Source organism: Mustelus asterias, chromosome 20, assembly GCF_964213995.1.
Source record: "Mustelus asterias chromosome 20, sMusAst1.hap1.1, whole genome shotgun sequence".
Taxonomy (NCBI): domain Eukaryota; kingdom Metazoa; phylum Chordata; class Chondrichthyes; order Carcharhiniformes; family Triakidae; genus Mustelus; species Mustelus asterias.
The window spans coordinates 71,133,339-71,148,814 of record NC_135820.1 but is presented as its reverse complement, the minus strand read 5'-3'; the positions used below and the strand labels follow the sequence as shown (position 1 = coordinate 71,148,814).

General features: G+C 44.4%; 1 protein-coding gene across 1 annotated transcript in view; it reads left to right on the top strand.

The window, feature by feature from the left end:
- Positions 1-3,388: 3,388 nt before the first annotated feature.
- The window catches only part of dhx35 (DEAH-box helicase 35), a 67,087-nt gene continuing 54,999 nt past the window's right edge, over positions 3,389-15,476 (top strand). Inside the window, exons 1-3 of the mRNA XM_078236809.1 lie at positions 3,389-3,432; positions 10,700-10,833; positions 14,695-14,787. Coding sequence (XP_078092935.1) covers positions 3,393-3,432; positions 10,700-10,833; positions 14,695-14,787 — 267 coding nt within the window. The 5' untranslated portion in view covers positions 3,389-3,392. The remainder of the gene's footprint in view (positions 3,433-10,699; positions 10,834-14,694; positions 14,788-15,476) is intronic.

Here is a 15,476-nt window from a genome sequence, read left to right as displayed (position 1 = left end):
GCACTTCTGCCGTACTGACATTCAGCGGGGCTCAGTAGATCATATCCCTGCCTCTGAGCCAGGAGCTCAGGTCCCACTCCAGGATTTGTTAGCCATGGGAGGAACATTCTACATTTGGTTCAACAGGTTAGAATAAACCTGTTGAACCAATTACTAGGGGGCATATGTTTAAGGTACGAGGGGCAAGGTTTAAAGGAGATGTACGAGGCACGTTTTGTACACAGAGGGTGGTGGGTGCCTGGAACTCACTGCCGGGGGAGGTGGTGGAAGCAGATGCAATAATGACTTTTAAGGGGCGTCTTGACAAATACATGAATAGGATGGGAATAGAGGGATATGGTCCCCAGAGGGTAGGGGGTTTTAGTTCAATCGGGCAGCAGCGCCAGTGCATGTTTGGAGGGCCGAAGGGCCTGTTCCTGTGCTGTAATTTTTCTTTGTTCTTTGTAAATCTGATAAACCTTCCAACACAGCTATTCTCCAAAGAGAAGAATGTGAGCATGAAGATACAAAAAACATTGACACTTAAACTCATTTTAATGGGCTCACCTTTAGTAACCTCCCTTTCTTGATGCATTTATTGTCTTTACTATAACCCTTAGAAAGCATCTTTTCATACTCCTTCCACGAGACAAGTAAGGCTTGTTTTTCTTTTGGTACCTTTCGGTACTTTTATTCCAACCAAAAAACCCAATTCAAATCGAATCTAATTCATGGTCCCCACATGAGGAACAAACAAGATCCCAGCTGACAGGATGAGGCATTGCACCCCCTCCCGGGCTTGATGTAACCTTTGATCTTAGCCAAAAGGCTGAGATAGCTTTGAAAAATTGCATCAGGTGAAGCCTCGGTTTAACCTCATTGGTGACCTTGATCCTTTACTCTAACCTAGCCTGGGCAGACCACCATCGCAGGCATCAGACCAGCCCAAGTACAATGGGCTAGCCTCATCACCTGCCAGATTATGGTTTCAGCCTGCCAGGTAAGTAAGTAATAAGATCTATATTTCAAGTAACACTTCATCAGAACCCATAATTTCTCTCAGCTTGTTCCAATTCCTCTCTCATACCTGACCATCCAAGTCCTTGGTTTGTGACACTTTCTATCCTTCAAGCCTGATGGTCCATTCAATTTTAATATGGTACTGTTCCCAAGATGTTCTGTTATTACCTAAGTATGAACTCTTTCTAATCCGTTACTACAAGGTAATTATGATGAGGGAAGCTGTTTAGTCCACCTTACTTCATTAATCTAAAAAAACTCAGCATTCCTGAACTTGAAGTATCTAATTGTTTCCTAAATGATTCTCAGGTTTTTACCTCCACTGTTCCATCTGGAAGTATTTTTCATGCATTAATCACTCGTTGTGTCATAATTAAATCAAGTGCTGCCAGCTCCCCTGTTAAACTGATGACTTGTGCTTTTGGAAATCACCTTGAATTCATTTTCTACAAGTGCTACTATTTCTCTCCAAATCTGTGTGCAGATAGGCATTTTCCTTGTCACAAGCCATCATAATTTGCATATAAATATATTCCTCTGTTAAGTTATGAGTCAGCTGCTCCATAAAGTATTCCCCAAAGCACTATTGCATTCTTTTCTTAGGTCTGCCTGGAGTGATTCCTGGAGCGTTGCTAATGCTCACATGGGTCCCTTCACCATCTATAATGGTAGTTTTTTTTAACACTGTCGTTTCCTTCCTTTTTCATGCCATCCCATCCCTTTCTAAAATATCCTTTATGTTGTGTCCTTGAACGCCAACAAAGTCCCTATAATTGCTACAATGCCCCTCCATGAGCTGGAGTTTTTATCTCCAATTCTTCCCTTTAGCTGTAATACTCCAAGTATTGGTGCAAAGACCAACCGACTCAAGAACAGCTTCTACCCTATGGCCATCAGACTTTTAAATTGACCTATCACATATTAAACTGATCTTTCTCTTCACCCTATCTGTAACTGCAATACTATATTCTGCACCCTCTCCTTTCCTTCTCTATGAATGGTACGTATTGTCTGTATAGCGTGCAAGAAACAATACTTTTCACCGTGTCCCGAAACATGTGACAATAATAAATCAAATCAGACAGTTTGTTTGATTGGTCATTTCCTCAAACCTATCAATTCAATTAATTTATCATCTTACTTCATTCCAATGGCTTCACCCTTTATTTACCCCAATGCCATTTTATTTTTAACGTACCCTGCTCCCACCTTACTCATTTAAATTCTTCCCCAGTCCATAGGTTCCGTCTCCACCTTTTTTAATAATTGAAAAATACTTCTTTCAGATATTTGCTTTGTAGTTTCAGCATTTTGTATGCTCTGATGTCCCACCATCAAATCTAAAGCAGGGGCCACCATTCATTCCCCTATTTAGCCTGCAGCAAACCAACTAATGCAATGCAAATAACGGTTTGATTTGATTTATTATTATTGGGATACAGTGAAAAGTATTGTTTCTTGCGCGCTATACAGACAAAACATACTGCTCGTAGAGTACATAGGGGAGAAGGAGAGGAGAGGGTGCAGAATGTAGTGTTACACTCATAGCTAGGGTGGAGGGAAAGATCAACTTAATATATGATAGGACCATTTAAAAGTCCGATGGCAGCAGGGAAGAAGCTATTCTTGAGTCAATTGGTATATGACCTCAGACTTTTGTATCTTTTTCCCGACGGAAGGTGGAAGAGAATATTTCCTGTGTAACCTTTAGGTATTTTTTTTTTAACAAGGCAAAAGAAAAGGCATATTAAGCATCAATGTGATTGTGACTGCTTTAAGTTTATTTATTAGTGTCACAAGTAGGCTTACATTAACACTGCAATGAAGTTACTGTGAAAATCCCCCAGTCACCACATTCTGGCACCTGTTCGGGTGGATTTATCATGGCCAATGCACCTAACCAGCATGTCTTTCAGACTGTGGGAGGAAACCAGAGCACCCGGAGGAAACCCACCCCGACACGGGGAGAACGTGCAAACTCCGCACAGACAGTGACCCAAAAATGGAATTGAACCCGGGTCCCTGGCGCTGTGAGGCAGCAGTGCTAACCACTGTGCCGCCGTGCTGCCCAATGGAGTTAGTGCATCCAAGAAAAAGCTTGTTAAGGATCATTGCGATTGAATCTGGAGGGACTGTATGCAAGAAAAGGCATGTTAAGCATCAATGTGATTGTAACTGGAGTGAGTGCATGCAAGAAACTGCATGTTAAGCGTCATTGTGACTGTAACTGGAGTGAGTGCATGCAAGAAGAAGCATGTTAAGCATCAATGCGACTATAAGTGCAGCGAATGCATGCAGTGCAAATCTGCAAAGAGGGTGTGGGAAGGGAGCCTGACAGTCCACTGATGACGCAACGATGATTGACAGGTCTCCCCGTGACCTTTCACACCAAGATGGCGGCCCCCATGGCAGCAGCGAAGTTTTGGAAACCAGGTAAAGATGAAATGCTGAGGGAAATAAGATCGGATCCGGAGCGGGCAGAGCGGGGGGAGGGTGTCGTAGAGGAGCAGGCGCCCCGCAGAGCCCTTAGATAGAAAGAATACTTTAAAAAAATGTAATGCTAAGAAGACGCTCGCCAGCTGCCAGCAGGGTGGGTGTGTGATTCCAGTATAGAGAAAGGGGTGTGTCGCACCCAGCTGCCTGGGGATCCCAGGTTACACTCACTTTGTCTCGACCTTTAATTAATCTACAAGGTTTTCTCGTTATTTGACCCCCCGCTCGCCCTCAAATGCTGTTGTTGCTGTGATCCTTGCACTGCTGACTTTGTGTGTCAGGATTGAGTCCCTGACCCCTGCCTGGAGTGAAGGACTCCTGATCACATTAGCAAGAATTGACAGCCATGTAAGCTGTTTTCCCACATCCGCAGAAATGCCCTGATGTGCTTGGCAGCCGGTGAGCTACTTTTCAGTCGTCCTTGCTGTTGCTCTGCGAAGCATGGCAGTCATTTTTCTAAGGAGTATATCATGATAGTCATTTTTGCACAGTGAGATCCCACTTCTTACAGCAAATTAACACTTCATCTGTCAAATTACTAGTTCCTCCATTCTGGTGCTGTGGATTGAGGAAAGATTGTCAGTCAGGACAGCAGGGGATCTTCCTGATCCTTTTCCAATAGTGCCAGGGTCTCTTTTTATGTCCAATTGAACAGGTACTTGAGCCATTGGTTTTACCCTTCATCTGAAAGACAGAACCTCTGACAAAATGACACTCCCTTAAGATTGTGCTGCAGTGTCAGCCTACATTATGCACTTGACTCCTGGAATGGGGATCTTTCAAATTAGCAATGAGAATATTAGCACTGACACAAGGTGACACTTGAATCATGGCAATATGAGTTTGGTTCTCTACACGTTTACCATTCCTGATGGCCAAGTCTAGCACATGACTGGCACACTTATTAAGATCAGTTAACACAATCTAATGATTAGCCTGTTCAGATAGTGGATTTATCAAAGGAGATTCATGAGGTATCCCGTTGGATCCTGCTAACTCATTCTTTCGAACAGACTCTACAATTGCCTCTTACTGGCACCCACTGTTAAATAATTCTAGGTTCTTCAGTTTCAGAAATCTACATGACTCTTCCATTTGTTGATCATTTTGTGAAGAACTCCCTAAAATCAGTCCCCCAATTTCCCTTTGTCCTACTCTCAAGTTTTTGTGCTTTTGATTGATATTAATTTTATTCTGGCTATCATTTTGTATCCACCGATAAGATCATCTCTTTCAGCTTCCTTGATTTGATGCTGAATAACTCAGGTTTCTCTAGTCTTTACTGAAGCTCAGTGGAACAAGTCCCTAAGGATCATTTTTACTGCTGTTTTCTGGACTAACTCTAGAGCCAATGACTCGGTGGACAGAACTAGCTATGTGGTACTCATGATGCCATTTGACCAGAATGCTGCAATGTTTAAGCGTAATTATATTTAAATGTTGGTAGTTCAACATTCTATTTGCTTTGTTTGCTGCAGTGCTCTAATATTAAATATAAAGTCTACTAAAACCCTCTATTTCTTTTAGATCCACCCTTTGCTTTCTCAATGACATTCATTGAGCCAAAAAAGTTTCCATTACAGAAGAAGGTATACTGTGTCTGAACCAGCTCTTTATTAGATCAGTGCCACAGCTCTGCTCTGTTCCCATAGATCTGTACCTTCCTCTGCATCAAATATTTTTCTAGTACCTTATAAGATGAAATGCCACCTTACTTATTCTCCCCAGTGAAGTATTCCATGCTCCAGTAATCCCACCGTACAAAGAAACTTCTCCTAACGCCTTTCCTTACTCTCCTAATGATGGTTTTAACTTGATGATTCCCTCATCATTGACTCCCCAACTAGAGGAAACAATCCCTCCCTATTCACTCTTATCAAAACTTCATAATTTTAAAAAACGCCTCCATTAAACCTCCTTTTACCTTTCACTGTTGGTGTGGAAATAGACCATGCATCTCGGGTCTTTCCTCATAACTAGAGTTTCTCATTCTTCCTTGGTTATATGCCACCTGAGACATTAATGTCCTATATGTAATGAGGTGGCCAAAACTACACATGGTTTTCGAATGAGCCGAACAGACACTTTGTGAAAACTTATCCTTGTTATTTTTAGTGCACTTGTGCTCAATTCCCCTTTTTATAAAATGTAAAATATTGGCCTTCTTGAGTGTCTTCATCCACCTGCATTTTCAGAGAATTATGCGTTTAGATCTCTAGATCTCTTTGTTCATCCATCCAAGTGGACCTGACAATGAGCTTAGCATTTCGCACTTATCACCATTCTCCATCTGAGTGACATTCATTTACTCTAACTCTTGGTTTCCTGTCCATTGACCAATATTTATCTGTACTACTATCTTTCATCTTAATCCAAATATTTGAATTTCCCTGACAAACCTTTTGTGAGACACTTTATTGAACACCTTGACTACTTATGCCACCTATTTTTTTTTCTTCCAAGGGACAGCGAATTTCAACAAAATGTTGGACAATATTGACCTAACATTGATGCTGCAAAATGTAAAGGAAATGTCTGTGACAAGGCAATAATACTGTGCAAAGTTAAAATTGACGTAGTGCTTTACAATCATTGCTAGGCTACAAGGTGACACATTTTATTAAACAACACTGGTCAAATATTTTCTCTTTAAATGTTCTTGTATTCCATGGGTATGAATGGAGAGGTTTTGTACCTTCAGAGCTGAGACAAAGACCAGAATGGTGGGTGTAGTTTAATGGTAACTGCAAATTCTGTCTGCGGTAGATAAATATTGACTGCATTAAGTTCTATTCGGAGTAACATTGACACAATGGAGAGAAAGAAAGACTAAGCACTAACAGAAACATGAACGTTTCACTCCTTGCACCACCCTTCACATTTTTAAAAACTCCTCAAATCCCAAATGTGGGAATAGGGCAGAAAAGTGGAGTTAACATAGGAGGTCAGGTATGAATAGTGGAACAGATTCAAGAGGCCATTTGACTTCCTGCATTTTTTTGTATGTTCCTATACCTGGTTTCCAGTTACCTCTCCTAATCTCTTGCCGCATGGATGCATTCTGCATTGAAAGACACTTACCCTGTCTTATCACATCCCCACCTCTCCCCCCCTCAAAGAAATACTGAATGCAATTGGTTTTGTTTTATTGTCTAGAATTTAATACTTCACTTCGTTTACTTATTTTTCGCTTCAAAATGTAGAATTTCCTCAAGCTTAGTCCTGTTTTTCAAAGCAGCTCATTATTTCCACAAACAACTGAGATACGTTGCGCCATTCTTTTCAGCGAAACCCCCAAACACTGCCCGCTCATCCCCATCACTAACAGTTCACTCTGGGGTCTGCCACCTTAGATTGGAGATTGGAATAATATTTGCAGTCATACGATCAGTCACTAATGGGGGGTAAGTGGAACTAGGGTGTTCTCGGCAGAGAGCACCCCAGGCACTGAGTGGGTTGTAAACTGCTGCGTGACTTAAATGCCCGATAAGCAGTCGGATGTTTGAAAATTTCCAGGACTAGTAATCCAGAGGCCCAGATGAATGATCTGGAGACGTGAATTGAAATCTCTCCACGACAACTGGGGAATTTAAATTGGGTTAAACAATTAAATCCGGAATGAAAAGCGAGTATTGGTAATTGTGGCCATGTAACTACTGGATTGTTGTAAAATTCCAACTCGTCCACAAATGTTCTTTAGGGAAGGAAATCTGCCCTCCTTACCCGGCCTGGTCTACATGTGACTCCAGACCCACATCAGTGTGGTTAACTCCTAACTCCCCTCTGAAATGCCTAACAAGCCACTCAGTTGTATTCAAGATGCCAATTCATGACCACATTCAAGGGCAGCTAGGGATGGGTAATAATTGCAGACTTTGTTCATATTCTGTGAACAAATTATAATAAAATGGAGCCTTTGGTTTCTGGCTAATTTGATGCTGGGAAAAATAGCAAACTGACTGAAGTGTGATACTTTTCCTCATCTTCTGATTGGGCACTTGGCAGCCTTCTGGACTGAACACTGAGTTCAACAACTTCAGACCATGGACTCTATCCTCCAGCTCCACTCATTTTTATTACTTTACATTCTTATTTTTCCACTTCTAATATCTCACTTTCCATCTTGTTTAACCCCCCAGGCCATCTGCCACATTCCTACACTCATCATAGAAACCCTACAGTGCAGAAGGAGGCCATTCGGCCCATCGAGTCTGCACCGACCACAATCCCACCCAGGCCCTACCCCCACATATTTACCCGCCAATCCCTCTAACCTACGCATTTTAGGATTCTAAGGGGCAATTTTTTTTTAACCTGGCCAATCAACCTAACCCGCACATCTTTGGACTGTGGGAGGAAACCCGAGCACCCGGAGGAAACCCACGTTGACACGAGGAGAACGAGCAAACTCCACACAGACAGTGACCCGAGCCGGGAATCGAACCCGGGACCCTGGAGCTGTGAAGCAGCAGTGCTAACCACTGCGCTACCGTGCTGCACACTCTGCACCTTTGTTCTGCTATTTACACATTCTGATCTCTTAATGGACGCTATTAGCATCATCCCTACCTTTATCATTACCATTTACATTCCCTTTGTCTTTTTGCCTATGCCATTCCTATCAATTACACCGCCTCCACCCCTACACCCCTCTCCTCACCCTCACAGTATACGCCTTGCCCTATTTTCCTTGCCTTCAGCTCTGGCGAAGGGTTACTCAGACTGGAAACATCGATTCTATTCTCTCTCCACAGACGCTGTCAGACCTGCTGAGATTTTCCAGCATTTTCTGTTTTTGTTTCAGATTCCAGCATCCGCAGTATTTTGCCTTTATCTTGGTATATTCCCGTCTGACCGTAAAAATGAATACTGACAGTGGGATTAATTTACATTTATACAGTGTCCCTCAAGAACATCTCAAAGTACTTTACAGCCAAAGAAGTACTTTTGAGGTGTCGTCACTGTTATGTGGGGAACGTAGCAGCAAGTGCACAGCAAGCTTCCACGAACTGCAATACAATAATGACCCAATAATCTGCTTTAGTGATATTGATTGAGGGATAACTATTGTCTTGAACACTGGGGGCAAGTGCACTGCTCTTTGCATTGTGCCTTGGGATCTTTAATAGTCATCTAAGAGGTCAGGTGGGATCTCAGCTTAACATCTGACCTGATAAATGGCACCTTCAGTGATGCCATACCCCGAGAGCGCTGCTCTGATGTGTCAGCCTAGACTTTACAAACATATGAATTAGGAGTAGGCCACTCAGCCCCTCAAACCTGCTCTGTTCTTTGATAAGGTCGTGGCTGATCTGATTGTGGCCTCCATTTTTCTGTTTACCCCCATACCCTTTGACCCCCTTGTCAATCAAAAAATTATCTAAGATGAAAAGCAAAATGCAGTGGATGCTGGAATCTGAAACAAAAACAGGAAATGCTGAAAAATCTCAGCAGGTCTGACAGTATCCGTGGAGAGGAAATAGAGCCAATGTTTTGAGTCTAGATGGCTCTTCATCAGAGCTGATTTATCCAACTCAACCTTAAAAATATTCGGTGACCCTGCTTCCACTACTCTGTAAGGAAGAGAATTCCACAGAATAACAATCCTCTGAGAGAGAAGCTTTCAGAGAATAGAATCACTACAGCGCAGGAGGAGGCCATTCGGCCTATCAAACCTACACTGACAACAATCCCACCCAGGCCCAATCCCCATAACCACATGTATTTACCCTGATAATCCACGCATTTTCCTTGATAATCCCCCTGATAATCGGCCTCAACTCTCCGACAGAGCATCTTACCCGGGCCCTATCCCCGTAACCCCACATATTTACGCTGCTAATTCCCCTAGCCTATACATCTTTGGACACTAAGGGGCAATATAGCATAGCCAGTCAAACTAACCTGCGCATCTTTGGACTGTGGGAGGAAACCCACGCAGACACTGGGAGAATGTGCAAATTCTTCACAGACAGTCACCCAAGGCCGGAATTGAACCCGGGTCCCTGGCGCTGTGAGGCAGCAGTGCTAACCACTGTGCCGCCCAGTGCTAGTCTCTCCTGTGGGATAAATATCCTCTCAGCATCCATCCTGTCAAGTCCTCTCAGAATCTTGTATGTTTCGATAAGATCACCTTTCATTCTTCTGAACTCTAAAGGATACAGACCCAATCTTTCCTCACGTGTGTGGGTCTGGAATAGAACCCAGAACATTCTCACTAAGTGGCACAGGTGACACCCTCTGAGCCACAGCTACTGTTCGTAAAAGAATCGTGAATGGCCTAGTGGTATTATCGCTAGACTATTAATCCAGAAGCTCAGCTAATGTTCTGGGGACCCAAGTTCATGGCAGATGTGAATTTGAATTCATTAAATAAACCTGAAATTAAGAATCTACCGATGACCATGAAACCATTGTCGATGGTGGTGGCACAGTAGCACAGTGGTTAGCACTGCTGCTTCACAGCTCCAGGGACCTGGGTTCGATTCCCGGCTTGGGTCACTGTCTGTGCGGAGTTTGCACATTCTCCTTGTGTCTGCGTGGGTTTCCTCCGGGTGCTCCGGTTTCCTCCCACAGTCCAAAGATGTGCGGGTTAGGTTGATTGGCCATGCTAAAAATTGCCCCTTAGTGCCGTGAGATGCGTAGGTTAGAGGGATTAGTGGGTAAAATATGTAGGGATGTGGGGATAGGGCCTGGGTGGGATTGTGGTCGGTGCAGACTCGATGGGCCGAATGGCCTCTTTCTGTGCTGTAGGGATTCTATGATTTCTATGATTGTCGGAAAAACCCATCTGGCTCACTAATGTCCTTTAGGGAAGGAAATCTGCCACCCTTACCCGGTCTGGCCCACATGTGACTCCAGAGCCACAGCAGTCTGGTTGACTCTCAACTACCCTCCCAGGGTTACTTCATTAGGCCAGATTGTTCTCAGTTCAGTTTCTGTTCCAGGGCAATGGAAGGGGGAAAAGCAGCCTTGCTTCCACCCAGTGACACCTTGTGGCACATGTGAATGATGGGTGAACCCGCGATGTATTTCATGATCAAGTAACCTGCTGACAAATTTCAGTGTCAAGTTGTAGGGATTGTGCATGTGTTAATTGCATATGAACTTGAACTTTGGCAGGAGTGTGAATCTTCAGGAGGGTAAGGAGAAGGGTGAATGATTACTTCAGATTTAAAATGGAGTTTCACGACATCCCATTGCTTAGGTACCGAAGGCCCTGGAGTTGGCGTGTCTGAGGAGCGAGTGAGTTCTGCAGAAGCAAGTGGGACGGCAGTGATTTACAATCGATATGCATCCCTCTCCATAGAGCAACAGAGACAGAAGCTTCCTATCTTTAAGGTATATTTATAGTGCAATCACTTGCACTTACCTCGTCTAACATTGATATTTAACGTGAGAAATAGCGGGAAATGGTGGTGTCGTGGTGATGTCACTGGTCCCATAGCTTCGGGGAACATGGAGTTCAAATCCCACCAAGGCAGACGGTGGGATCTAAATTCAATCGATAACTCTGGTGTGTGAAGCCAGTCTCAGTAAGTGTGTTAAACATCGATTGTTGTAAAAGCCCACCTGGTTCACTCGTGTCCTGCAGGAGAGGAAATCTGCCATCCTTGTGTGATCTGGTCTCCGTGCGACCCCAGAGACAGAGCAATGTGACCCACCGAAATGGCTTAGCCAGCCACTCATTTCAAGGGCAATTAGGGATGAGCAATAAATGCTGGCCCAGCCAGTGACGTCGACATCCCATGAAAGAATGAGAAAAATTGTCATTATTTTGCTTGTTTGTGTGACGCGGTTTTAAAAGGTTTTTCTCAATAAATGATAGGTAGGGTTTGTTTTTAGTTTTTTCCTGAGATACGAGTAGTTTTTAAAAAATATATAAAGTATTTCTGTTACGTCATATTTTCCAAAAGGCACACATAGTGGCTGGGATTTTCCAGCGCCCTCGCTATGGGTTCCCCCGATGCTGCCATTGCTTCCGGTGGGACTGAAAGATCCCACGCACCGGCCAACGGTGAGCCACCTCCATCACCGGAAAACCTGCGCTGCAAGGCGTCTGGAAAATCCCAGCCAGTGTCTTATTGTAATAAGAAATAGGAGCAGGAGTAGGCCATCTAGCCCCTCGAGCCTGCCCCGCCATTCAATAAGATCATGGCTGATCTGAAGTGAATCAGTTCCACTTACCCGCCTGCTCCCCATAACCCTTAATTCCCTTACCGATCAGGAATCCATCTATCCGTGACTTAAACATATTCAACGAGGTAGCCTCCACCACTTCAGTGGGCAGAGAATTCCAGAGATTCACCACCCTGGGTAACGAATACCCAAAGCTCTTCACAGCCAACTAAAAAGGTTCTGACGTGTGACTGCTATTGTTATGGTTAAAAGCAAATACAACAACTGATTTGGACGTGACAACAACTTGTATTTATGTAGCGCCTTTAATGTAATAAAACACCTCCAAGTTGCTTCACACAAGAATTACAAAATTGACCCCAAACCACGTAAGGCGATATTAGGCAGATAACGGAATGCTTAAGCAAAGAGATAGATCGAGTGGTCTAAAGGAGGAAGGAGTGATAGAGGGAAGTAAGGAGGGAATTCCCGAGCTTAGGGTCCTGGCAGCTGAAGGGTACGGCCACCAGCAGTAGAGTGACTACTCAAGGAGCCAGCACTGATGATGCTGATGCTAATAATGATAACAGTGATAACCCGGACGTCAGAGGAGCACCTTACTCTTCAAAGAGTGCCACCGGATCTTTTACATTCAGCTGAACGCAAAGTTGGGTCCTCGAGTTAACACTTGATATGAAAGCCAGCAAGTCTGAGTCCCTCAGCGCTGCATTGAAGCCTCAGTCTAGATGCGACGCTGAAATCGTGGCTGAGGGCTCAGACCCTCAATCCTTTCGAGTGCGACCACTGAGCCCAGCTGAGACTTTGGAATGCAAAAACACGAGGTGGAACATTCAAGGATTCTCCAGTCTATGGCTGTTCAGAACCCACAGGAAACCTGCATTGAAATCCCCGTGGGCACGACGGAATGTGAGTCTTCAGACCCTTTGACATGATGAGGAGCTGCATGGACAAGTTGGGCCGAAGGGCCTGTTTCCATGCTGTAAACCTCCATGTACTGGTTCTCTGATGGGCTCTAGTGGCAGAGTGGCAGCACTGCAGCATCAGAAAAATTGAATATATGAATGCTTTTACAGTGCTTTTGACACCATCATATTTTACATTTTTTTCTCACTGTCCAACTGGGCAAATTCAGTGGCAGCAACTATCTCGCTGCCACCAGGTGCAGTGACTTAATATCATAAATAATCTACACTATTAACCTCCTGAAACTAATGACTGTTGTCAAATATATGTGCCCGACTAACATTCCAGATCGGGATGTTTAAAGCTTAAAGTTTATTTATCAGTGTCACAAGTCGTCTTACATTAACACTGCAGTGAAGTTACTGTGAAAATCCCCTAGTCGCCACACTCCGGCACCTGTTCGGGTACACTGAGGGGGAATTTAGCACGGCCAATGCACCTAACCAGCACGTCTTTCGGACTGTGGGAGGAAACCGGAGCAACCGGAGGAAACCCACGCAGACATGGGGAAAACGTGCAGACTCCGCACAGACAGTGACCCAAGCCGGGAATCGAACCGGGGTCCCTGGCACTGTGAGGCAGCAGTGCTAACCACTGTGCCGCCGTGCTACCCAGGCCTGTGTTCTGGAAGAAAGCAGCCTCCTCCTGATGTTCCCAGCAATATCCACATGATATTGGGAATACTGGATACAGCAAAAGGCTATGTGTCCTGTCAACATCCCGGCTGTAGTGCTGAAGACTTGAGGTCCAGAATTAGCCACGTCCCTGGCCAAGCTGTTCCAGTACAGTTACGGCACTGGCTTCTACCCAACTATGTGGAAAAATTGCCCAGCTATGTCCTTTCCCCCCCAAAAAATACAAATCCAACCTGGACAATCACTGCCCCATCAGTCTACTCTTGATCACCAGCAAATGCATTGTTAGCAACGCTTTCAAGTGTCACTCATTGGGCCGAACCTGTTCAGCAATGCTCAGTTTGGGATCCACAAGGGTGGCTTGACTCCAGACCTCAGCTTTGGTTCAAAAATGGACCAAAGAGCTAAGTCTAGAGATGAAATAAAAGTGACCGCTCTTGACATCAAGACTGCATTTGACTGAGTGTGGCATTAAGAAGCCCTAGCAAAATTTAAATCGGTGGGAATCGGGGAGAACACTTCCCAAGGGTTGGAGTCAGCGATCGTTGGAAGCCAATCATCTCAGTCCCGGGACATTGCTGGAGGAGTTATAGGTTTGTTTTTTATTAGTGTCACAAGTAGGCTTACATTAACACTGCAATGAAGTCATTGTGAAAATCCCCTCGCGTCGCCACGCTTCGGCGCCTGTTCGGGTACACTGAGGGAGAATTTAGCACGGCCAATGCATCTAACCAGCACGTCTTTCGGACTGTGGGTGGAAACCAGAGCAGCCAGAGGAACCCCACGCAGACACGGGGAGAACATGCAGGCTCCGCACAGGCAGTGACCCAAGCTGGGAATCGAACCCGGGTCCCTGTGAGGCAGCAGTGCTAACCACTGCGCCACCGTGCCACCCCTGTAAGAACAAAGGACTTAGGAACAGGAGTGGCCCTTCAAGCCTGCTCCATCATTCATGAGATCATGGGCGATCTCGTTGTGGTCTGGACTCCACTTTCCCGTCTGCCCCCCATTGATTCCCTTGTCAACCAAAGATCTGTCTAATTCTGACTTGAATAAATTCAATGACCAAGCCTCCACTGCTTTCGGGAAAGAGTATTCCACGGACTGATGACCTTCTGTCAATTGTTGTGAAAGCTAATGTCCTTTAGGGAAGGAAATCTGCCATCCTTACTCTTAAATGCCATTGAAACGACCGAGCAGGTTACTCAGTTCAAGGGCAATTAGGCATGGGCAATGAATGCTGGCCTTGTCACATCCCATGAATGAATTTTTAAAAAACTTTTGGATCTGCTTTCTTCCTCACAAATCCATCCATTTTATTCATTAAACTGCAAATCGTTGGATTTAGTAAGATTCATGAGACCTCATGGCACAGATCCTTTGTCCTGGTGAGACCTTAACATACTCGTCCATGTTTTAAGCCAACAGTAATAATTTTCAGCGAAGTTTTGTTCCTTTTTTTTAGCACAGAAATCACATCCTTTATTTGGTGGAAAACTATCAGACAGTGGTGATTGTTGGTGAAACTGGATGTGGAAAGAGCACTCAGATTCCCCAGGTTGGTATTAACGAGTTGCAACGTTTCTCTGTGTCACACTGAACGAGTTGTCACTGGGGCAAGTGATATATTATCACGTGGGTTCGAAAACCACATTTTTACTGCCTTTAGAATGTGTTATGTAAAATTTTGACAGCCAATCAATAAATCAGTAGGAGCTTTCAATGGAAAACTAAAATGTGTGTTTGGAAAGGAACAAATTGCAGTGTTCTGGGGGAAAGAATAAGGGAGTTAACTTAATTAAGTTAAGTTTATTTATTAATGTCATAAACAGGCTTAAAGAATACCGCAATGAAGTTACTGTGAAAATCCCCCAGTCGTCATATTCCAACGCCTGTTCGGGTACACTGAGGGAGAATTTAGCATGGTCAATGCACCCTAACCAGCACGTCTTTCAGACTGTGGGAGGAAACCGGAGCACCCGGAGGAAACCCACGCAGACACGGAGAACGTGAAGACTCCGCACAGACAGTGACCCAAGCCGGGAATCGAACCCGGGTCCCTGGCGCTGTGAGGCAGCAGTGCTAACCACTGTGCCACCGTGCCGCCCCAGCTAACTCTTGGCTAGCTCTTTTAAATAGCTATTATAGGCATGATGGGCCAAATGACCGCCATCTGTGCTACATCATTCCAAGTGTAGAAATTCATGGGATCGTTGATAGGTTTCCAAACCAAACTGCTGGCTCTAA